Genomic DNA, 26,116 nt, shown 5'->3' on the forward strand with positions numbered 1-26,116 from the left:
TTAATTTTTCCTTCCACTACCTCAGTCACCAATATTGAGCATCTTCAAGCCACTCTTATCAGCAAACTAAAATGATTTACAATATATTTTCTAAATAAGAAAATGATTTACATTCATGTTATATATTACAGTTTCCTTCAGCAAAAACTGATTATCTTCTCAAAAAAAAAAAAAAAAAAAAAAGAAAAAAGACTTGTAATTTCAGATGCTTTTTCTTACTATATCTTTGGTCTATGACTACTTAATTTGAAACAATTTGAGACAGAAAGAAGAAAACACAGGAAGCTTACAAATCTAGACTATATCGAGAAACCAAAGAAGCAAGAGCTGCATTTTCAAGGTTTGAGCCTAAAACTCATGTCTTCTGTCCCACCTTATGGCATTTTTCCTGATTCTCTATCATATAAGGGGGACCTGGCTGCCAGTTTAATCCCAATATTTACAGTAACTGTCATATACCTATTAAGAAGATCCTGACTTCTGTATTTTGTTTTTAAAAATGTTAGAGTAAGTCAGTAATCGGTGTGTTTAGTAAAATAAAATGCAGTGACCCATAATGCTAGTTGGGGCAATGCTGACCATTATGTCAAAAACAAATGTGAAATACACAGGCCATACTTACCTTTTGTCTTTTTACTTTTATTTTAGGTTCGGAGTTACAGGTGAAGGTTTGTTAGATAGGTGAACTAGTGTCATGGGGGTTTGTTGTATGCATTATTTTATCACCCAGGTATAGAGCCCAGTACTTACCTTTTCTATTAGAAGAACTCTATGCAATGTGACATACGGTGTTGTAAACATGTTTTGTAAGAAGAAACCTACAAACCATATGGGAACACGCCTAGCCATCAACTAATCGAGTGAGTTATTTTAACCTTCTTCTTGAGGTCTAAATAGCATAAAGCATCATTGCCTACACTAAGAGTTTGTTAATGGAAAGAGTAGTAGGAAGGCAAGGAATATAATTTTACTGAATAAATGTATTGTGGACTCTAGTCACTATTGTACAGGAAGATTTCTCCTTGTAAAGCATGACTCCACCCCCATCACCAACATACATATATATACACAAATACACACATACCACACAGACACATACAGCTAATGGACACAAGAGCCATCTCAGGCAAGAACACTTCTTTCTAAAAACAGACACTTTCCCTGTAATGCGATAATTCTGAAAATGTGTCAAGATGAGTACATTGTGTAAAAAGCCTGTGAACAGAAAAAAATTAATACATAATATGAGAAAATAAATGAAAGGCTTGGCATCACAGAGACTGTTCAAATTCCAGGCCTATGTCAGTTTGAATAATCTTTTGTGCTTTCATGAAAAAACTATGAATATTTTATTACTATATGGTGAAATCACATATGTTCTATGTAAAATGAAAGTTGTAAAATACTAACATATTTTTTGTTTATTAAAGTTTTTAGTTTCCAAGAACTCAGGACAACTTGATTTAAAAGGAATAAACATTATCTGACAGATTACCCACCAGATATAATAGAACTTTCAATTGCAACATTGACTTTTTAAAATTGAGATTATTGAAAATGATGCTAGAGCAACATTTTGTCTTCCATAATGCTGAGCCTTTCATTGGAATTATGTTCTCAATTTAAAAACTCTTATTGATGGGCTGCTATGAAGGCATGGAGTGGGTTATAAGTAGGTTTCATTTCTTACAGAGCTCTCAGACTATGTTAGGAAATGTTACATTGTACTATTATTATTTGTTTCTGAGACTAAGAGATGATTAGAGCTGTAATATCTATAGAATCACCAGAATATACATACATAGTTGTCTACTTTGGGAAGGACAATGAAAATAATATTTGTGCTATGTCTTGAAATATGAAGGTCTTTCAGGAAGAAGAATGGTGAGACAGGCAAAAACATTGATTGAGCAATATATTGTTTATTTTTAATATGCAACATCTGAAAGGCAGAATAAAGGAGGATGAAATTATAATATTGAGGTTCAATGTCTCATCAAAAATAATATGCTGTAACTGTAAGGAAAATTATTTCTTAGGTGCTCTTAAGTGGCCACTTTCTCATTTAGATGACAATTAGTCTTTGAATGAAATCATCTACTATGGTCATACAAGCTGTTTTATCCAGTACCCACCATTTGAAAGCATTTATTGTTCACATGTCCATGACTACAATCTGCAAAGAAAACGTAGTCCTACTTAGGAGATATGTTAGTTAGAACTGCTAGTCAAATCAGCTGAAAACATTTAACTTACCAAAATAAAATTGCATCTAGCAGCAAAACAGACATGCACGGTTATTTGCCAAAGCATTAGAGAAAGAATGTGCATCTTGCCCTACTTCTTGAAGGTTAAACCACTTCCACACGTAAAGATCAAACAACCTGACACTTTACACACAAGAATTGTGCATGATACCTCTTTCCTAATCCCAGAAATTTACACTCTATAATACATTTTGGCATCTTCTCTGGGGTTTTGTCCTTATTCTTATCCTGGAATTTATTCTCATTATTGTTGCTACATATTCTTTCTCTAGGTTAAGAACACTGTGCTCAGCCCCTCTCTCATGATTTAGTTCTGGTATCTCTCTCTGGTTCACTAGGGGCACGGCATAGTTTCTAAGTCTTGTTTTGCTGTGTGGACACGTTCTGACTCAGCTTATTTCTCATTAAGCAGTTCAACCATCATTCAAAGAGCCATCACACATAGAGGAAGGTAGAAATACAGCTTTTGCAACTCAGTCTTTCTCTGTCTCAGCAATCGTTATACTGAGTTTTGTGTCTATGAACATGGTGTTGCACCGTGATAGTCGGTTATTTTGAGATTTAAGTTATGTGGAATGAGTGGGATTTATATAGAGTGGCCATATTCTCCAGGTTGCTTGAAATAGTCCAACTCTACTATCAGAAGAAGTCTCATGGCAGAATGAAATGAAATCAGGGTGAATGGAAGTGGATTTGGTCATTTGTAAGATTCCTTGGAGTCCTGGCATCCCATGGTTTGATGATTCTAAGTAGAGACATAAGAGACTGTTTTAAAAATTTTACTTAAAGAAGCTTTGACTTCCTTGTTTCTCAAACTATAGATGAGAGGATTCAACATGGGGATGACTACTGTGTAAAATACAGACACCACTTTGTCTTGATTCATTGAGTAGCTGGAGCTGGGACGCAGATACATAAACAGGATTGTCCCAAAGAAGATGGTGACCACCGTCAAGAGGGAAGCACAGGTGGAGAAGGCCTTGTGCCTACCTTCTGCAGAGTGAATCCTCAAGATGGCAGCAAGGATGTAGAGGTAGGAAACAAGAATAAGTAAGAGACAGCTCAATTCATTAACACTGGCAAAGGCAAAAATGACAACCTCGTTGATGTGTGTATCAGAACAAGAGAGTTTCAGGAGGGGCGGAGTATCACAGAAAAAATGGTTAATGACATCGGAGTGGCAGAAAGACAGCTGGAAGGTGAAGCCAGTGTGAATGGCAGCATTTACAAAGTCTGCAAGATATGTGGCCGACACCAGGAGGGCACTGAGGTGGGGGGACATCAGGACTGTAAAGCAGAGGCTTACAGATGGCCACATAACGGTCATACGTCATGACCGCCAACAGAAAACCCTCAATGCCAGGAAAGGAGCCGAACAAGAACTGAGTGGCACATTCATTAAATGAGATGACTGGGTTCTCCATCCAGAAATTTATCAGCATATTAGGGGCAATGACAGAAGAATAACAGAAGTCAACCAGGGACAAGTTACTGAGAAAGAAGTACATTGGAGTATGGAGATATGAGTCAATCTTGATTAACAGAGTCATGCTAAGATTTCCAACAACAGTGATCGTGTAGATGCGTAGGAACAACACAAAAGAAGGCACTGTAGTTCTGGGTGATCCTTGAATCCCAGGAGAATAAATTCAGATATGGTTGTAAAGTTTCTCATATCTTAGTCTCAGAATAGAAGACTCATGTGCTAGGATGAGAAAGAAACCATGATAGATATGTTAATGTGCCTCACAAGAGTAATGACTGTATTAGCTGTATGCATCTATATGTAAGTATACATCTATAGGAACCCCGTAGCGTAATGTGTTAAACCTCAAATATACACAGTAAAATTTACTTAAGAAAGGAACAAACAAAGCAAATTATTCTCCCAAAACTGACGATATTAAATTGTTCATTTTTCACTATAAGTAAGCGTACTTCTAAATGTTCTGAAAATGTGTGCATAGCTACTCTTTATTTTATGTGGAGATAGAGAAGAAAAGATCCCTTAAGTAAATTTTATTACCTATTTTATTTAAAATAATGTATGTGTTACGTGTGTGTGTGAGAGAGAGACCGTTTTTGGTGATATCCTATTCTACTCTCCAACTTTTTCTCTTCCTCTTCTGATCCTACTGCTGAATCACCTGTCATCCAACATCTCCACCATCCCCTTAGCAGATAAACATATGGACACAGTTACATATCTTTTCAGTACTGAATTCTGCATTTCTTGTTTTCTGTTAGCCCATTCTAATCAGGCTTTTCCCTCCGTCACTCCATGGAAATTGATTTTATTCAAGACATCACTGGACTTTGTTGCTAAATCCAATGGTGAGTTCTCAGGCCTCATATTTCTTGATCTATCAATAACATTAGACATAATTGCCTACCACTCCTTAAAAGGCTTCTTTCTCTACTCTTCCAGAACATCAAACTCTCTGGTTCTTCTTCCTGCTACATGGGTTGCTCCTTCTATCTCTGTTCCTTGTTCCTCCTCTTCTCCCTCTTTGTGTTGGAGTGTCTCAGAGCTTCCTGCTTTCCTATTTCCACTCGACCCAGGTGCTCTTATTGTCTGATGGTTTTAAACATTGCCTATGCGCTTGTACCTTCTGAGTCATATCTCTAGTCCTGTCCTCTTTTCCAAATTCTGAGCTTGTAATTTAACTGCTTACATCTCCATACGGATATCAAGTAGAAAGTCAGCATGACTAAAACTGAATTCTTCATGTCCTCCTCTAATTTGCTCTAAACATAGCATTCCCCATCTCAAGTCAACCACAGCTCCATGCTTTCATTGGCACAGATGAAATTATATAAATAGACAAAAATGCTGGTTAAATGATATTTTCTCTTTCTCACTTGCTGTGTAGCTAATCCACTAGATTATTCCATCGGATTTTCCTTTACAAGATTTAGGCCCTGAGCCAGCTACCTCTGCCACTTTCCCTGCCACCAAGTCCCAAGCCGTCTTTTACTTCCATTACTGTAACAGTCTTTTAAGCTAATTCTCCTATCTCTAAAACATAAAATTCTATTTTATAGGCACTTAAAAAATTTGTGGCCATTCTTTGAGTCTCTTATTTTTGCATAAATATGTATGTACAAACACATGAACAGCCACATTATATATGTAATAAATGCATAAACTGACATAAAAGCCTTAATTTTTCTCTGATATATATGATCCTATGAATGTATGGATATGTTATATATATATAGAGATGTATATATGTTACATATATAAACAAGTTGTTTCCCTCATGGATATATCTCTCTGATATAGCTGAATCTATGAAGGCTTTATATATAAAACATATATAACACATATGACATATATGTAACACATATGACATATATGACATGGGACACATACAGGAGACACACCTGACACATATGATATACATGACACACATGACGTATATACGACACACATAACATATTTGACATATATATAACATATCCATACACTCATAGGATCTTATATATTATATATATATGTGAGGGAAGGAACGTATTTAGCTTTTGTAACTCTGTTTTTCCACCATGTGTACATAATATAGATTTAGAACAATATACATGAAGTGACTTACTTTTCATTTAGTGTAAAGAGCATTGGATACATCATCTCTCATGGACATATGGATTTGCAACAAACAGGATAGAATTACCTTTGTATTAAACATAAATTTGAACTAAGGAATATTAACTTGTGCAATGTCATAGAGCAAGCACAACTAAAATACAAGAAAAGGTCTGAAAATTGTGATCAGTTTCTCAATTTATGCATCTAATGGCATAAAATTATTCAATTTAAGGTTCTTCATAGAGAATTAAATATGTATTTGTGTTCTGGCTCTCTTTATATACAAAATAATAAAATTTTCATGTATTTACACCATAAACATTTGTATATATGTACAGGATACATACATTCCTATATGTATGTGTATATATATATGTTGAATATGCTATACAATTATTCATTTGTTTCTAGTGATTCTAAATCTCACTCTTTTAAAAAAATGTATGTTCACAGCTTAGTTGACAACATTAAATTCATTATTTTGGATACATTTAATTTAAGACATTTAATCCAAATTAAAAAAATTTTTTTCAAGTACTCAGGAAACTTTCTACATTGGAACAAGTTATGATAGTTAAGTGATCTTTCCTTCTGTCCTTAAGTAACATTCACTAAAAGTAGTGGTTCTTATTAATTTATTTTTGTTTTGTAGGAATACAAGTTTTCTGTTTTGAACAGTCACATTTATAGCTTTGAAAACTGCGCAAGTGACATAAATGAATCAACTATGGCAAATTCAGCAGTGCATTTTATCATTTAATTCAGCAAATGATAAAATTCACGGCTTTTGACTCCAAAGCCCAAGATCATTCTTATTAAGGCTGTGATCGTTCTTTGGAGATTTAGTCTCTGTTAAACACGAAAAAGTCTAAAGTCTGAAATATGCCAATCCTTAATTAAAAAGCGAATTTATTTTTCACTGAGGTAACTGAACTACATTTTCCCCAGGGTATCACTTAGAGAGTATCTTAGGAATTTAGAGAATAACAAAAAGTATCTCATGATCCAGAGGCTCCATTGAGCACAGCATTGAATTAAATCTACAGAATTGATCAGATCCTGCCTCCAACCCTCAGAATTCCACTGAAAACACAATCTTTATTCATTTCTACTAGACTATGTCTTTCATTTCATTAACTTCTTCATTCATTCAATAAATATTAATAAGTATGTTCCATGAAGCAGACACCATCCTTGGTATTGGTAAAATAGCCAACAAAATTAATTTTGTTCATTTCCTCTTGTATCTTACCCTCTGACATTGGTGAGAGACACCTGTTACAAAGTAATTTGAAAAAGTAAAACACAAAACTGTTTTTGAGCTACTAGGACTTACATGATCTGACTGTCTCTCTCAGAAGCTTCTTGATTGCTATTCTTTCCCTCCTTTAATTTTCTCTCTTCAGTCTACATATATTTGTCTGCTTGCAGTTCTTCTAACAAACGGAAGAGGATCTTGCCTTGGAGTCTTTGTGTTTACTGCATGTGTACACAGAAAACTCTTCCACAAACACTTATTTGGCATCATCCCTATCCAGGCATTGCTCAGATGTTTTTCAACAGAGACCCCATTTCTAACTCCACTGCTCCCTATTTTATTGCCTGCTTCATTTTTCGTCAAAACGCCATTTATGTTTAAGTGAAATGCACACACACATTCACACATGCATAATACATGTGACAGAGGCAATACATTTTCCCTCACTTAAATATAAGTTTGTTGAGATAAGGAACTTGGTTTTCTTACCTGTTGTATCTCCAGTATGTTACATGCCAGTTATTCAACTAATATTTTAATGGATTATGAGTAAAGATAGAAAAGTTGCCAATTTTCTTGTTTCAACACAAACTAAAGAAATATAATAGTAGTTTGGTGCAAAAATATTACAGTTTTTGCTATTTTGTTAAGTAGTGCAAAAATCTGCAATTATTTTTGCACCAAACTAATAGAAAATATAATCTGTGACTTAATATTGAGATAATTTTAAGTTAAAAGACATTAGTATGATTAGGAGGTATAGTCTCTTCTATTACAAAAGGTGTGATTATTTTACATATGTCTGAGTATCATAACTAAGAAGAGAAAACTAATTTCTTAATGCTTTCATGCATCCAACGTCACTACATGCCAGGTTGTTAATTAAATATATGAACCTGGAACTCAGGTGAGAGGTCAAGGCTAGAGACATAGATTTTGAAATCATGTCACAGTTCTTATGTCACTGAAGGATTGAGTGCAGGTGGAAAACCAAATATCGAAACTATGACTTTTACTCCAAGATGTGAAGGCCAGAATGAGCTGGAGAGAAACTTATAAATGCTAACTGGGAAAAAGTAGGAATGAAAGAAGGAAAAACGGAAGGGTGAGGTGATATAGAAACATATGTAGGGGTATATCAAGGCAGGTGGAGGAATTAATTGTGAAAAATCCTCCGAGATATCAAGTAAAAGTGAGACAGATAAGTGATCTTTGGATAAAATAGTGTTGAGGTGTCATGCATCCTTGACAAGTTTATGCACAATGGACTGATGAGACAGAAATATAACTGGAACATGTTATACAGTAAATAAATATGAGGAATTAGGGGCAATGAGTAGAGGTAGTTCTTTTGGAAAGATTAATTGTAGAGGGGAGTAAGGATCAATTAATATGTTGGTGACTGGATGGGACTTATGTCTGTGAAGAAGGGTGACACCAGAAAATATTTGTATACAAATGAGGATATTATGATAGAATTTGAGATACTAATGCTTGGGGACAGAAGAGTTATAATTTTACAAGTAAAGTCCAAGGAAAGCTCCAAAGACATGAAAGAGCTGGTCTTAGGTAGAAGCAGAGATACAGTATTCATTATGACATGAGGGAAGAAAGAGGGTATTCATAAAAATTTAGAGGTGGGGGGGATAATCATATCTTTTTTTGCAGGATGAAGCATGAAGAAAGTTCAGTAACAGAGTAAAGTGATGATGAATTCTCTCTAATTTGTATTAATCAGGTTAAATGGAGGACACATAAAAGAAACAATTCCGTTTAACTAAGTATCAGACAGATGAACAGAATGGAGGGAAGGAGGAGCCATGGAATAGAGCATATTGATAATGTGTCATTATGTGAGAAATCACAGAATCTCAGCTGGGTAAAGAGTGAAATGCCGACATAAGACAGTGAGGAATAACGACAAAGTACAACGGTCCTTGGAAAGTGATTTTTTAAAAAAGATAAGGGATAAATATGACAGCAGATGAACCAGAATAAAAGGAAATACGAAAGAGAATGCAAGCTCTGATACAGTTTTGGATGCATTTGAGAGAAAGCTCAGTTAACATTTGAAAGTGGAAGCTATGGGGATATGACATGAGAGGACTCTTCCAAGTGGTCAGGATGAAATGGTTTTTCCTTTTTGGTCTCGAATAAATTTTTCAAGAATGAGGTGGTCTCAACCACAACACTCGAAACACTGATGTCTCTGTCATGGTCTATAGTGGATGGTGGTATAGAAAGAAATTAGAACTAGACTTTGACCTAATTCCAAACCATTACTCAGACTTCCTTCAACAAGTCATTTCATCACAGAAGGCTTTCGTCTCATTGCTCCAACATTGAGAGTTTCCTCCTCACTACAATAAGCAATACAGATAGAATTTTCTTTGATAAGTTTACTGAAAACTATGTGAACGCTTAGGAGGAGCAGAGATAAAATATTAAAGTACCTTGATTACTGCCAAGAAAATATTCTGATTAATTCAAAATTCAGTAAAATATTCCCCTATTATTGCTGTGGTTCCCACAATATCATAATTCCTGATAAGACTTCTTATTTGGTACTTGTTGACATACTTGTAAGTAGTGTTATTATTTATTATGAATGCTGTGTCACGCTACCCAAATTTGCCTCTCAGGTTGAAGTTTTCATTTACCCAACTTCCAGCCATATAGGCAACTGACAGCTGATAGCTGACCTACACTGCAGGAATTTCTCCTGCTGAAGGGAATTACCTTGTCCAAGATAATACCCCTTCCCAGTGGGTGACCCATATCCAAAAACTGGCTGTTATGGAGGTACAAATACTTGTTTCTTTTTTCTTAATTTGGGGCATCTCTGAAGGACATATCTGCTCCAGAACGCCATGTAAGAGTGGTTGAGTCTTCATCACAATTAAACTCCTTCGGTCCAATCCTGCTTCCCTCACTATGTAGATATTGTTTGTCAAAACACTCTCTGATAAACTTTCTGCATTAAAATGTCTGTCTGCCTCAGCCTGTTTGCCCAGAACTAAAAGACACCAATGAATCCATAATAAAATTCAGATTGAGGTAAGCTTAATAATTAAATTAAAATGTAACCCCAGAATAGCCAATTCCAAGTGTTTTGATTCTTTTTCCAGGCCCAACTTTTACCTGCTGTATTGATGCATCAGAGGGACCCATGTGTATATACATATACATGATATTAGGATATTAAAAAGTATACTTCATTTTAAATTACCTACTTTAACACGGAGAAACAACTTAAACAATCAGAGAATACAAGTAACATGAAAATGTATTTTCTTCTACATAACAAATGAGGGGTAACATGTCTTTACAAGACGTGTTTCTGTAAGATCTTTTTTAGAGCCTGTTTTACATCCTTATTTTTTAAACTATAGATGAGGGGATTTAGCATAGGGATTATTACTGTATAAAAGACAGAGACCACCTTGTCTTGCTCCATTGAGTAGCTAGATGTAGGGCGCAAGTACATGAAGAGAATTGTCCCAAAGAATATGGTGACAGCCATGAGGTGAGAGGCACAGGTGGAGAAGGCTTTGTGCCTTCCCTCTAGCGAAGGCATCTTCAAGATGGCAATGAAGATACACAGGTAGGAAATGAGGACAATCGTAACACAGCTGATGACATTAAAGCTGGAGAAAGCCATGATCACAATGCCATTGACTTGGGTATCGGAGCAGGAGAGTTTGAGCAGTGGTGGGCTGTCACAGTAGAAATGGTTGATCCTATTAGAGCCACAAAAGGACAATCTAAAAGTCATCCCTGTGTGTATGGCAGCATTTCCAAAACCTGCTAGGAATGAGGTAGCTATCAGCAAGAAGCAGATTCTCCCAGACATGAGAATTGGGTAGAGCAGGGGGTTCCAAATGGCTGCATAACGGTCATATGCCATCATGGCCAACAGAAAGCACTCAGTCCCCAGGAAGGAACCAAAGAAGTAGAACTGGGCAGCACATCCATGAAAAGAAATGGCCTTATTCTCAGCCATGAGGTTCACCAGCATCTTGGGAGTGATGGAAGAAGAGTAACAGGCATCCACAAAAGAGAGGCTACTGAGAAACAAGTACATGGGGGTGTGGAGACCAAGATCAATCTTAATCAATACAATCATCCCCAAATTGCCCACCATGGTTGCCACATAGATTAACAGAAACAATGCAAAGAGGACCCCTTGTAGATCTGGATTCTCGGAAAGTCCTAAGAGGAGAAACTCAGTCACTTCTGTTTGATTTCTGCCTCGAATCTCTATCATATGTCTCATCCTTTGAGCTGCAGTAAGTCAGAAGATGTAAAGTGGAATTAGTCAGATGAATATGTGATGGAACTATAATGTATTTTTAGTAAAACATAAATTCTAACAGAAGAGCAAAAAGTGAAAAGCATATCAAAGGTATGCTGGATTTGATGTCAAATCCAAAGACTTGTATCTTGGTACTAGGTGTGCTACCTACTAAGTAATGACTAAAGCAAGTGATTTAGTATCTATTAACTGTGGTCATTCCTAGAGTTGACTATTTACTGAATAATTAAAATAACTGATTCTTAAGATGTGAGTGCCATAATTACTTGTGATAAATAAATTAATTTATATATTGACATACCCTACAGACACAACATCTGGAGGAGGATAATAGAATGAATTCAGGCCACTGATTATTCTTCTGCAGTACTAATAGAATGAATAAAAATATCGGAAGTTAACAAAATTAATCAATAGTACTGGACAAGAAAAATAGTTGGCAGGGCATGGTGGCTCACAACTGTAATCCCAGCACTTTGAGAGTCCAAGGCAAGGCAGATCACTTAAGCTCAAGAGTTCCAGACCAGCCTGGGCAATGTGACAAAATCTTATCTCTACAAATTTCCTTTTTTAAAAAGCAGCTGTGCCTGATGACTCATGCCTGTGGTCTCAGTTACTCAGGAGTCTGAGGAAGGAGGATTGCTTGAGTTGAGGAGTTCAAGGCTGCAGTGAGCAGGAATTGTGTCACTGCACCACTCCAGCCTCTGCGATAGAGCAAGATTTTGTCTCAAAAAAGAAAGAAAGAAGGAAAGAAAGAAGAAAGGAAGGAAAGAAGGAAGGAAGGAAGAAGGTAGGTAGGGAGGGAGGGAAAGAGAGAGAGAAAGAGAGAAAGAAATGAAAGAAAGAGAGAAAGAAAGATTGAAAGAGGAAGAAAGAAAATGAAAATGGTAAACTGCTGAATCTCTTGTGGTAGAGGAATAACTTAAAAAATGTCTGGTCAAATAAGGAAACATAGAGAATATTCCCACACAGCCAGTACAGTTCAAACCCCTTTCTGATTTCTCAAGATAAATGTCTACAGAGAACAGAAAAGGTTCAGTTAAATGGTAATTTTCCATGATTCGGTCCAGCATTTAGAGCATCAGATTGTAAGAAGGAGCAGGCACTCCTGATAAAAAATGGCAAAAGTAACCGAGGCACTGAAAATCTCTAATACTCAGATTCACAAGTTCTCAAGAGACCCAAAAAACATCAGTGGAGCACATTCAACTTTTCAGTCAGCCTACTCTGAATCAGGAAAATAATTTAATACCAAGTAATCAAAATGGAAATAAGAGTTACCCTTTGCCAGGTGTAATGAAGGCAAATATGAGACAAGAAAAGTAAAAGAAATAAAAAAGAAAATTCAGAATAGATGCCCAGACTAGATCTTCCAAATCAGAGTTTAAACACCACCAGTGGAATTCTTCTCCCTTTAACTCAAATACCCCACCCCTTCCGTGATCTCAGATTATTGACCAAAAGTTTAAACTTTACAAGGCTGACTGTCAAAGCATAGCTCAGAAGGTAAGACAGAGGTAAATTCTTTACTATTCACAGAAGGAAGTTATTTGATACTGCCTAAATTAAAACATGGGGTCAGAGTCACCCAGTATCTTGCTAACGTTGAAGATAAATAAGTTTCTGAAAAAAGTGAGGGAAACAGTGGGCAGGACCTGGTTCTATTATAACAGACAGTGCCAAAGACAGAGCACCTATTTATGTTGGGCTCTACCTAATTGACGTGGAGATAGGGGTTCAATATCCTGATCAATAACTAAAGCTGACATTTTAATAGAATTCCATAACAATTTCAAAAAGTGTCATTGCACCCATTATCTTATATAAACCTTACCACAAATCAGTGAAAGGAATGATCAGGTAATATCTCAAGAGTACATGTGATATTGTCTTTTGTTAGATGAGACCAGCAAAGTGTGGGGGTTTCTCATCCAATCAGTGGTGAATCCTGAGCTACAGTGTAGGTCTCTTGAGGCTAAATCTTTTGCTGTTCTTCAGCACCACATTGCCTCCATCTGTCTCTCACTGGCATAGATACATAGCCTAGGTCCTCTTCCTTGAAGTAAACTTGCTGTTTGAACTTCAAATAACAGCATCTTCAGAAGAAATGAAAAAAAAAATGAATGGATCTTTCTTCTCTCATTCTCAAACAGGAAGTTTCTCTGAGAGCATTATTTTAACAGAAATAGTGCACAGAATAAAATGTCTTAGATGTGCTGAATGTACAAAATAAGTAATGCTGAGTAAAATATAAGTATTGAAATCCTCAACTAAAATCTGTTGAGGACTTATTACGCTCTACAAGCACTTTATTAAGTGTTTTGCCCGTACGGTTTTATTTAAATTCTATATAACAGGCATTTATCATCCCCTTTCTGCAGATGGAAAATGTAAGGTAAAAGCGATTAACTTGTCCCCTGTCTTTTGGGCTTTCAGAGTTAGCCTAAGAGTCTAAAGGTATACCCAGCCAATGTAACTTTCATTCTCTTAACAATTGAGGCCATTTAGAATGGCCCTGTCAATAATAGATGTGAACACTAACACACAAAGCCCTCAATATTGTAATTCCCAGATGCTTATTAATACTCTGCAATACATTTAATTAAATAAAAATGTCATGTCTCCAAAGAGAAAATATAATTACAGTTGAAGAAAATTCTCTTTCTTAGAACTCACATGTATTAATCAGCAAGATAGCAAAATATTGTTTGTTTTACATCTTATGGTGTAAATAACATGTTTCTGTCTCCCTCTCTATTCCGATTAACATTTTTCCTCTTCTATGCATTATTTCTGCAGGCTCTGCTGAGATTTTTCAGTCAACTCTTTAGCCCAGAGATTCTTTAGCCAAAGATCTAGGCTCTCAATTTCTAAGAGTTTCTAAAAATAATATTAAAGTTACATGAGATATTTCTTTTATTTAAAAAGGCTTTAAAATAATCTTATTTATTGCTGCTTATATTTTTCCTAATGGCTTATACATTTGGTAATAAAGTAGTACATAGAGTATTTATTTAACATTCTTTTTTAGCCACTCAGTGCTCTGGGAACTTTGTGTTGAGAAGTGATTGAGGAAATTAACAGGATTCTGAATTTTTCTCCATGACAGTAAGTTACATGGACAGAACCCTTTATATCTCTTGTCTTACCTTTAGTAACTGATTTTCGTTTGATCCCTTTGCTTGCTCCTGTCCAATGCTTAAATTCACTGAAAGGAAAGCAGAAAAAAAAATAAGAGAAATCCTTCTTCTTAGAGGAAGTATTCACTCGCTAAGTCTCCCAAGGTTAGCGGGAGGTATAGCTGGAACAGACTCTATAGAAAACCTGTTAAAGAAGTAGGAAAGCTAAAACTGTTCACCCCTTCCTTTGATGTTACTCTGCATTCAGCATAGACTGAGTCTTTCATTCTTTTACTTTTCCTTAAAGATAACATTGCAATATTTTATATCAGGGTAAAACACATTTCAGTATACAGAGTGTATGGCTGGAGTGCAGCTGTCATATCAATTGCAGTTTATTTCAATGGTGGAGTCTCTAGAATTGACTCTGGAGTAAGCATCCTAACTTAAGCAAAATATATTTCTTGTTACTTGATCTCCAGAGACTGTGTCTCTCATGTCACCTCATTATTATCTGCTTATTTTTCCCCTCTGAAGTTAAGGAGATCACAGGTCTTTTTCATGTTTCTCTCCTTTATTCTTGGGACACCCGGGTCCAGCAGAGAATGCATTTGAGTCCCATATTCCTAACCACCATGAATCACTTTTCTTCTGTCACCCCTGATAGCTGGAGGTTTGCTCTTGGGAGAATCAGCAGAATCCACAAAATAGCAGAGTAGCTCCACTGTGGCCCTGTCTTCTCTAAGTGTACATGTCAGCAGTGGTGCTACCTAGGTAATGGTGAGGGAGGTAGAGAAAACAGGAAGCTATTGGCTTGGAATCCTGACTCGGTGTCTGTCTGATTGTGTGACTTTGGGCATTTCACTAAACCTTTTTGTGTCTTAGCTTTTTCCTTTCTAATGTCTACCTTATAGGGTGACTCTGGGAGATAAAATAATTTAACAAATGTGAATTGCTGCATCCAATACATATAATAATTAACAAATGAGTTTCCCTCACCCTTACTTTCTTCTCCACTCTCCAGAGTAAAAAATAGTTATCAGTGACCGGGTGCAGTGGCTCATGCCTGTAATCCCAACACTTTGGGACGCCAAGGCAGGTGGATCACCTCAAGTAAGGAATTTGAGACCACCCTGGCCAATATGACAAAACCCTGTCTCTACTAAAAATGCATAATTAGCCAAGCATAGTGGTACACACCTGTAATCTCAGCTACTCAGAAGGCTGAGACAGGAGCATCACTTGAACTCCAGAGGCGGAGGTTGCAGTGAGCCAAGATCATGCTACTGCACTCCAGCCTGGGCAACACAGTGAGAATCCATCTCAAAAAAAAAAAATTGGTTATTAGCCTATCTAGCCTAGACTGAGACATATAGGATGCTCTATTGCCCCAAAATATCTTCCATATAAAAGACATAGAGTCTGAAATAAATTGATCAATATCTAATGATCATTTACATTGTTTATGCTACTTTGAGAAGACACTTTAATTAATCCATCTGTTAGTATTATTTAATCAATGCAATTTGCATTAAATTCTGAGAGAAAAAGACTTTAAAACTGTGTTGTTTATGTCAAGCAAATCAGAGAAGAAACATTTGCATTATTTTGATTAAGTATTAACCTTCTTGCTTTTTAAATTAATTCCTTGGAGGAAATTTTGCTTACTAGTTATGCTTGAGACTCTTAATTCCTTCCTTCCTTCCTTTCTTTCTTTTGACAATGTTTCCCTCTTTACCCAGGCTGGAATGCAGTGGCACCATCTAACCTCACTGCAACCTCCGCCTCCTGGGTTCAAGCGATTCTCCTGCCCCAGCCTCCCCAGTAGCTGGGGTTATGGGTGCCCATCACTGTGCCCAGCTAGTTTTTTATATTTTTAGTAGAAACACAGTTTTATTATGTTGGCCAGCCTGGTCTTGAACTCCTGACCTCAGGAGATCCACCCACCTCAGCCTCCCAAAGTGCTGGGATTAGAGGTATGAGCCACCAAATCTGGCCAGCCTGGATACAACATTGCCACTATATGCCAGTGAAAAACTAAATGGAAGAAACCTAAGAAAAGTTCCTAGAAAATAGCTCAGGACTAAGAAACTAACTCAGAACTGCACAACTTCGTGGAAACTGAACAACTGGCTCCTGAATGTTGACAGGATAAACAATGAAATGAAGACAGAAATAAAGACCTAAGGGAAGTCCATAATTCCTGTGAAAACCAAGGTGCAGCTAGGTCATCAGGGAAGATAAGAAGGTAATGGTTATATCCAGCCAAAAGAGAAAAATGACTGAGGCACATTTGTCATGGTGGACAACAGCAGAACAAACTGTCACCAGGCAGATTAGAGGTCAGCAAAGACCAGAGAGCAGCGCCAGATGCATTTATAGGCCTCCCTAGAAATAACCTGTACGCCAAAACCCTGTGACACATCATTTACCTTTATGACTAAGGTACCTTCATGTACCCCTGTACCTAAAATACAATTTAAACAAACAAATCAGTCCCAAGACTACTGTTTTCTCTGAATGCGCTGCATCCTACTTAATGAACTATGAATTTCATGCATTGTTTTTCAGGATTATGCTGCCTACCTGATTGTAGACAGTTTGATGCATTTTACATAGTACCAGTTAAATGTTAAACATAATTAAGAGGATTTGGCTTCAAAATGGGTAAATGGGAGGAATTATAATGGTTATAATATTATTTATACAAATAATAATACAACATCAGTGATGTAGTTTCTAGGTGCATGACACCATTATAGAACACTTCTTAGCTAGAATTTTGATAATAATAGCATGCTACAACTTTTAAATAAAAATAGCAAATTGAATAATCACAAACAAGTAAAAATCTCAAGGACCTAAAATGCAATAAAATAAATAAATGGGAAAAAAATTGAATAAAAGTATTTTAAGTTTTATATTAAAAAAAAATCTCAAGGACCACTAGGATGTATTCAGCTACTTGACCACTGTATCATTTTGTAGCTAAATCCATCAGCTGTCCCTCTAGCAGACACTCGTTAGTCATTGCAGTGGAAAAAAATGACATGAACTAAGGAATTAATGTCTTTGAGTAATATAGACAGAGCCTTCTGAAGGTTTTCTATGAAAAATAATATAAGTATATGTAAAACTCTTCTTTGAGTATGTATCATACACATAGCATAGTTCTGTATTTTCTATTCATTGCCGTATAAAAAAATTAACATTGCCTTCTTTATTGTGAACATCTGATCATGTGATTCCATACTTAAAATTATAAATACTTTGCTCTTTCTGAATGAAAATAAACCATTCATTACTTTTCATCTAACCATTCAGTTATTATAGAGCCAGTTTTATTTGTGTCAGAAAATTTATTTTGTACATCTTATGTTTTATTACATAGCCATTGTATACCAGTATATAAAAGAAAGTACATATATACATACACATGTACATTAGGGCATATTTTCTTCAAAGTGAAAGCATTCTGCTTAAAAAAGAGCCAACTCTTCAACTATTTTTATGCAAAACAAGGTACCTCTACATTAAGGAAAAGGAAATGAGAGACACCAGTTTTATAAAATTATAATATAATACCTTCTGTTCCATCAGATTTTGTTTTTTTTTTTTTTTGAGATGAAGTCTCGTTCTGTCTCCCAGGCTGGGGTGCAGTGGTGTGATCTCGGTTCACTGCAAACTTTGCCTCCTGGGTTTAAGCAGTTCTCCCTGCCTCAGCCTCCTGAGTGGCTGAGATTACAGATGTGCATCACCACACCTGGCTAAGTTTGGATTTGTAGTAGAGATAGGGTTTCGCCATGTTGGCCTGGCTGGTCTCAAACTCCTGACCTCATGTGATCCAGTAGCCTTGGCCTCCCAAAGAGCTGGGATTAGAGGCAAGAGCCACTGTGCCCAGCCTCCAAAATAATTAAGCAATATTATTGTATTTTACAATTTTAGTAATGCAAGGAATCAAAATAAAACACAGACTAATTGGGATAGAGAAGACTTTAAAAATCAATTTGAAATAAACACACAGCAATGCTCAGTATTCTCAAATTTTGATTTTTATATATAGCTATATTTTATTGACTGATTCTCAGAGCATAACTCATCACTTGCAACTCTAAGAAAATTAGGGATGCTTCTTCTGTCTTGGTGAGAGAGCACTTTGGTTCATTTGTTCTAACCTGGAACTAAGTGTGTACTGGAAGTTACAGACTAATGAACGCATCTCTAGGTCCCTTTGTCCTCTAATGAATACAGTGCTACACAATTTTCAAATATTCTTCATTCTATTTGCAACTCCCTTTCTAAATCAACAATTTTATGCATCATCAATTTTATAAATAGTCCTGGTTCTCAGACCTGTCTTTAACTCTTAGCATGTTAATGAAATTAATCTCAATAGGGCAGACTAGTTCCAACATAAATCCATAACCTCCATCCTCCAAAGGACCCTGGACTCTGACCAATGCTCTTCTTCCTTCTACTGGTTATGCCACTCTTCTGTTCTTACAGTCTTTCAAACCTTTCCTCTCCTCCAGTGTCTCACCTGCCACAGCTTCCTACCCCTCACTCTCATTAGATGACCTCACTCCAGTGTTTATAGCCAAAAGTTGAAGAGTTCTGATGAGAATCTCCTTGTTTTCATTGTACTAAAAAGGCAAAAGTTATCTACCCATGTTTTCCTCTTCCATATTATTGAAAGTGATGACTAATTTCTCTGTTTGTACTGAAGATCTCATGAACACTTGTACCGAAATGCTACATAAATATAACAGGGATTTCATCCTCAAAAGAGTGTAGCTCTAAAAAGCGTCAACTTAACTTTATGCCCTTGAGGAACAAAGAATGTTTTAACTGTTTTTTTTTTTTTTTTACTTAATCATTTGCTATTGGTTTAAAAATATTCCAGGGAATATACCTAATAAGTCTTGCTACCTTGTTTTCATAAGCTATGGCTCATTAACATTAACAGGTAGGTCATTTTCTACATTTGTTCACTAAAAATACAACTTTGTGTACGTATAGAGATAAATATTTCATCAATGGAGAAAACAAATATTTTCTCCAATTTCACTTGACTTTTCTATCCATATATTAATATTACATTGACTCTCTAAAATCAATTATATGCAAGCTCTTCTGATGTATGCGTGAGAACTAAATAAAAAATGGCTTTAAGGTGCAATTTTTGGAGTAGCAATGTTTACAATCCTGTTTTACTTTCAAAGAGAACTGTGAGAGAGTGACTTGATTTGGAAACTAAGACCATGTTTAAACATTATCTGTGCATACCTAAACAATGTTATCAGTAGTGGTTTAGTAGCACAAAAGTGGGAGCCAAAAAAATAATCCACACTTTCCCCAAATAGACTTGTGTATCTATTGTTAAAATGCTGCATTCTCAGAAAGATCTTCTTTGAATGGTCATCTAAAAGCATCCTACCTTCATTTTTTTTTCTTCATAGATAATGATTTTGCCTGAAATTATATGTATCTTTTTCTGTGTGTTTAATCTCTGCTCCCTCTATTATAATGAGGGCTCCATGAGCTGGGATATTTGTTTACTGTAGTAACCCCCAGGAATTGGAACAGAAAGAAATGGAAGCAATACAGTATACATAAGTAAACAGTCAGCTGACATTACAAAGCGGAAAAAACAAGTCTTCATTTTGTACCCTCTTAGCCCTATATCAAATTCCAATTAGTTTCTCTAATTTAATGGTTCCCAAATAAAGGTAAGGCTCACAGCTATGGATTTTAATTGAAAATGCTTTGCTTTTTTTCTTCATTTGGTATCTGAAACAATATAATATCAGAGCTGGAGGGATACTGGAGATTGAACTTTCTTTATCCATTTGAATGATGCTAATAACCTATGGATTTCATATATGATTTTCATCCCTTTGGGTGTTTTGTTTCCTCACAAAGTTTTAATAAAATTACTAAATGTGGAGTACACCAAGAAGACAGGCATAAATGTATGAATGAATGAATAAATGTATGTATATATATGTATGGCAGACAGAAATAGAGAATATGTATGTTTTTGTGTATGGGTTTGATGTATAGAGAGAAAGATACAGATTAAAAAAGACATGTACGGACAAAATGTTATGCAAAATTTCTGATGTGATTATTGAAACAAGAGAAGTAATTGTCACCTAGATAAACAGATGAATGTGTGAATGATAAATGGATGAAACAAATGCTGAATGTGAATCAGACAGATCCTCACATTCTTTGTCATTTTCAATTCTCAAGAGATAAGAAAATGTTCTCCCCAAACCACACTATAGTGACAGAATTCATTTCCTTGGTACTGACAGACCACCCAGTGCTAGAGAAGATCCTGTTTGGAGTGTTCCTGGTGATCTACGTAATCACGCTGGCAGGAAATCTGGGCATCATCCTGCTGATCAGGACCAATTCCCACCTGCAAACCCCCATGTATTTCTTCCTTGGCCATCTCTCCTTTGTAGACATTTGCTATTCTTCCAATATTACTCCAAATAAGCTGCACAATTTCCTCTCAGAACAGAAGACCATCTCCTATGCTGGATGCTTCACACAGTGTCTTCTCTTCATCGCCCTGGTGATCACTGAGTTTTACATCCGTGCTTCAATGGCACTGGACCCCTATGTAGCCATTTGCAGTCCTTTGCATTACAGTTCCAGGATGTCCAAGAACATCTGCATCTCTCTGGTCACTGTCCCTTACACGTGTGGCTTCCTTAATGGGCTCTCTCAGACACTGCTGACCTTTCACTTTTCTTTCTGTGGCTCCCGTGAAATTAATCATTTCTACTGTGCTGATCCTCCTCTTATAATGCTGGCCTGCTCTGACACCCATGTCAAAAAGATGACAATGTTTGCAGTTGCAGGCTTTACTCTCTCAAGCTCTCTCTTCATCATTCTTCTGTCCTATGTGTTCATTTTTGCAGCGATCTTGAAGATCCGTTCCGCTGAAGGCAGGCACAAAGCCTTTTCTACATGTGCTTCCCACCTGACAATAGTGACTCTGTTTTATGGAACCCTCTTCTGCATGTACGTAAGGCCTCCATCAGACAAGTCCATAGAGGAATCCAAAATAATTGCGGTCTTCTATAGTTTTCTGAGTCCGATGTTGAACCCATTGATCTACAGCCTACGGAACAAAGATGTAATCCTTGCCATGCAACAAACGATTAGGGAAAATGCTTTCGTAAAATTGCAGTTTAGGCCTCTATTTATTTGTAATCCCTAATTGCTTGTGGGGTAAGAAACTGACTGTTTGAAATGGAAAAACCTAGTGTAGTCATGATTTGTTTAACAACATGGACCGTCAGTAACCACTTTACTTTCTTATCCAAATTAACACCTTGAAGATTGATTTCTGAAAAATGAAAGCCTTAACATTGAAATTAAAAATGCTTTATTTGACAGCAATTCTATGAAAATAAATTGTTTTGTATCTACTAATTCTATATGAAAATACTATGTTTACTTACTTGGAGATAAATTGTTAACTAACTAAGCCTGAGAGAATCTCTGAAAATCCATCTTCTTTGAATATGATGATCCACAGAGCCATAGTGAGGTTCAAGATAGGGTGGATAATTTTACCCTTTTTAAAAAGTGAAATTATTTCTACTTCAATGTGTCTTGAATAGCTCTGCCACTTTTGTACTTAGTATAATCAATGTGCAAAAAATATAAATATATGGGTCACTGATAGGTTAAATTTTCTATAAGTATTCCCCAAACCCATCTTGTAAACACCTTGAGGAGCTTATTTTTTGTTCATGTGGTAATACTGGTTATGCCCCTCACTTCTGAAAATCAACTCTCAACACCCTTTTATGAGTTTCCAGTGTATCGATCCAATTCGATCATCGAAAATCACAAAGTGAGGACAGCCTGCATTTGGTAACTAGTAAAGCACAGGCATCTATCAGGCATTTTAGAAGCAGTCTCTACATAACTAGAATGTCATCAGCCTTGGTCATGAGGAAAAGTGTAAAGTACAGGTGCAACTTTTATTTTTCTTAGCATATTATATGGCCATGAAAATTAGGCTGTTACTAATTAAGAAAAAGGGAAATCGTTTTATGTGATACATTGCAAAGATACATCCAATGCTGTATACAGATATATTGTAAAATATTAGGGATAAAGAGAAATAAAACTTATTATTAATAGCTATGTCCAAATTTACTATGACAAGCAATCATTGTTATTCTATGTGAAAAAATAGCTAACAAAAACTTCGTATGTTCAGTTTAGTAAAGATCTCAGGAAATATAGGAAATATAATTACAGGATAATTATCTATTAATTTTGGAAATTAAAAGTAAAAGTAGGAAAGAACAAGGAGATAGAAACCTATTGTAGAACATGATGGCAGAAGAGGAGGTGCTTTGTTCTGGTTTCTAGCACAGAACGACCAGTTAGCCACTTCTCACAGGTAACCATGGCTACATGAAAATCTCACAACCCACGGGTGAGGCGGGGCACACTCTTGGAGCATAAAAGCCGGGAAAAGTCGTATTAGAAGTGTAAGAGGAGCAGTTTCGCTTTGACTGTGTTGCTGCTTTCCCGGCCAAACACAGCATCACAATGAAAGGGATTTCTTGGGCCTGTGGTTTCCCAGAGAAACCACAGAGAAAAGAGGAAAGAGCCCACGGCAGACATCCAGCTTCCCTGTGTTCCAGGGCACTTCCCAAGAGGCCTATTTCTATCTAACCTTCTTCTACTACCACCCATTCTGTATCCCCTTTGCCTTCAAGCACCTCAGCAGGTCATGGTCTCTACCTGATAGAGTGACACAAATCTTCATTCCTGGTGGGTCTGGGCCATTTGTAGTTTTGGCAGGATTGGGTTGTTGTAGTTTCCCATTGACCTTAATCACAAGGTATGGTAATAATGTGATGGCCTAAGGGATCTCCTACAGTCCACAAATACTCTTCCGTCACCTACACTGTGGAGTAGGAGTTTGATTTCATCTTGAGAGCCTGGGTCAATCACCTCATCCAACACTGTACCTCCCTTCTTAGCCTGTTGACTTAGAGGCAGGAGGAACCCAAAGTGGCCAGGTGACAATCTTAACTTCCAGTTTGATATGATTATCGTTCTGTCTTCTGGTGGCAGCGTTCGTACCTCTGGAACTAAGACCTATAGGCAGCAGGACATAATATCACGGAAATGGAAAGAAAAAGTTTGTTAGTGGGTCACTAGGGGTGATGGTGAGTGGTGCCACTTCCACTTGCATGCCTTGATTCCTGCACTTGTGGATCCTAGCTATAGAAGAACAGCGCCATATGTGGAATGTCTACTCAGAACATACAAAGGCTTCTGGAAAACTTTGCCCCAGACCTGCAATTTACGTATTTTTTTTTTGAGGTGGGATCTTGCTGTGTTGCCCAGGCTGGAGTGCAGTGGCACCATCTCGGCTCACTGCAAACTCTGCCTCCCGGGTTCATGCTATTCTCCTGCCTCACCCTCTTGACTAGCTGGTATTACAGGCATGTGCCACCATGCCAAGCTAATTTTTGTATTTTTATTAGAGATGGGGTTTCACCATGTTGACCAGGCTGGTCTTGAACTCCTGACCTCAAGTGATCTGCCTGTCTTGGCCTCTCAAAGTGCTGGGATTACAGGCGTGAGCCGCTGTGCCCAGTTCCTGCAATATATTGTCATCTAGTTGGTTTTGTAACTGTTACTTCAAAAGGACATCCCACCTTTCTATCGATCCACCTGCTTCAGGATAATGGGAAACATGGTAAGACTAGCATATTTCACGAGCTTGAGCCCACTGCCTTACTTCTTTACCTGTAAAGTGAGTACCTTGGTGAGAGGCAATGCTGTGTGGAATACAATGACAGTGGAAAAGGCATTCTATGAGTCCACAAATGGTAGTCTTGGCAGAAGCACTGCATGCAGGATAGGTGAACCCATATCCACAGTAAGTGTCTAAAGTGACTAATCCACCCTAGTATTCTAATCTCCCTAAGCTTTTGGATCCCTTTTTCCACATTAAACCAAGGGAGATGTGGTATTTCAAGATCGCTCACGGTCCACCATCTTTTGATCCATGTTTCAGCCAACCAGGAAATAGATGATTAGAACCTTTTAAAACTCCCTGAGTTGTAACATTAAATCCAGAATCTCTGCCTAGTGGGCCCATATCAATAAATTTGGCCTGATTCAACTTTATGTTCCTCCCACCATTATCCCACACCCTTAATATCCATTCCCATATTTGTTCTCCAGGATTCTGCTTATATAAATTAAAAAACTCAAGCAGATCTTTGGGGGTATAGCACATCTCCTCACAGATTTTTGGCTTACACCAACTAACACCAGACCTTGAAAGGAGAAATGGAATTAAAATTTGAACGAGTATTTCATAAAGAAGACCAACCAAAATAGGTTATTTAAATAATTGACCATTCATTCTATGTCCAAAGCTACTCTTTAAAGGAAGCCATTTATTTAACTAGTCCATGTAATATGTAATTATGTCTTGACATACAGAACTAGGTAATGCAATAATTAAAGGTATTTGGTCATCATAATCTTTTTTCTAAAACAAGAAAGAAATATTCAAATTATTTACCTTCCAGTTTCCATGAACATGCAAAGCAAAAACAAAAGCACTTGTTAAGGTGGACAAACATGCTGCTACAGTTAAAAACCTCCATATACTCTTTACTTTGTCACTCTTAAAAATACGTTTCTGTCTAGATGATTTATGGAAATGAGTGAAAGCTCTACTATAATACCATTTCTTAAATTTGTAACATTTGGTGATGAAATTACGTTTCCCCACTGAAGGAGATAAATTGTGTTCATTATAGAACTTTGAAAGTGAATGATTAAACCAAATGTATACAAATTGACAGAATATGGATTATTTTACAATTATGTGTTAGAATCATCTTCAACAGTATGTCCTCCATACACATGTTTTTGGTGTTTTAATTATCTCTGAGCTTTCCTAAATTCTAGCTGGAGAAACAGAATAATTAGATTTATGGGGCATTCACTATAAAAACATATTTTGAAAACGTGTTTTACCACTTCTCTGCTCAGCTAGATGGGGCTCCTGTGAAAGAGCAAAGCAATTGCACAAAATTTTGCATAGAACTGCAAAAGCTGGGTTTAAAAAAATATTTTCTTTACCTTATCTGATGGTACAACAGATACATTGCAACTCTTACTCTGAAAGCTACTATCACTTCTGAGTGTTTATGAGATAGCAGCTACAAGTGTGCAAAACATTTACAAACGGATAACCATATTCATTGACAATGAAAAACAAAGTCTATTTAAGACATACAGTATCTTTATGATACAAATATTATCTGTTATTTTGTACAGATAAAAATCCTGAAGCTCAGAATAGTGAAATATTGTTTTCTGGGAATACAGCAAGAGTTAGTTTTGAACTGAAATATTATTCTCTTAGACACTTCTGGATTGACTAAAAATACCACAAGCCACATAGGTTTATAAAGATGTTTAGCTGAGTATTTATTTATTTATCTATTTATTTTTTATTGCATTTTAGGTTTTGGGGTACATGTGAAGAACATGCAA

At 36.5% G+C, this 26,116-nt stretch overlaps 2 protein-coding genes and 1 pseudogene across 2 annotated transcripts; 1 reads left to right on the forward strand and 2 right to left on the reverse strand.

The window, feature by feature from the left end:
• Positions 1 to 3,012: 3,012 nt before the first annotated feature.
• On the reverse strand, positions 3,013 to 3,942 carry LOC116554541 (annotated as a pseudogene).
• A 6,477-nt stretch (positions 3,943 to 10,419) lies between these two features.
• On the reverse strand, positions 10,420 to 11,409 carry LOC116554413 (olfactory receptor 5AP2). The gene has a single exon (XM_032282387.1). It carries the CDS (start codon positions 11,385 to 11,387, stop codon positions 10,437 to 10,439), a length of 951 nt encoding a protein of 316 aa, XP_032138278.1. The 5' UTR covers positions 11,388 to 11,409; the 3' UTR covers positions 10,420 to 10,436.
• Positions 11,410 to 20,810: 9,401 nt separating this feature from the next.
• LOC116554542 (olfactory receptor 5M10-like) lies at positions 20,811 to 21,782 on the forward strand. Its single transcript, XM_032282464.1, has one exon. It carries the CDS (start codon positions 20,811 to 20,813, stop codon positions 21,780 to 21,782), a length of 972 nt encoding a protein of 323 aa, XP_032138355.1.
• Positions 21,783 to 26,116: the final 4,334 nt, after the last annotated feature.

Source organism: Sapajus apella, unplaced genomic scaffold, assembly GCF_009761245.1.
Source record: "Sapajus apella isolate SASKATOON/1434 unplaced genomic scaffold, GSC_monkey_1.0 scaffold14, whole genome shotgun sequence".
NCBI lineage: Eukaryota > Metazoa > Chordata > Mammalia > Primates > Cebidae > Sapajus > Sapajus apella.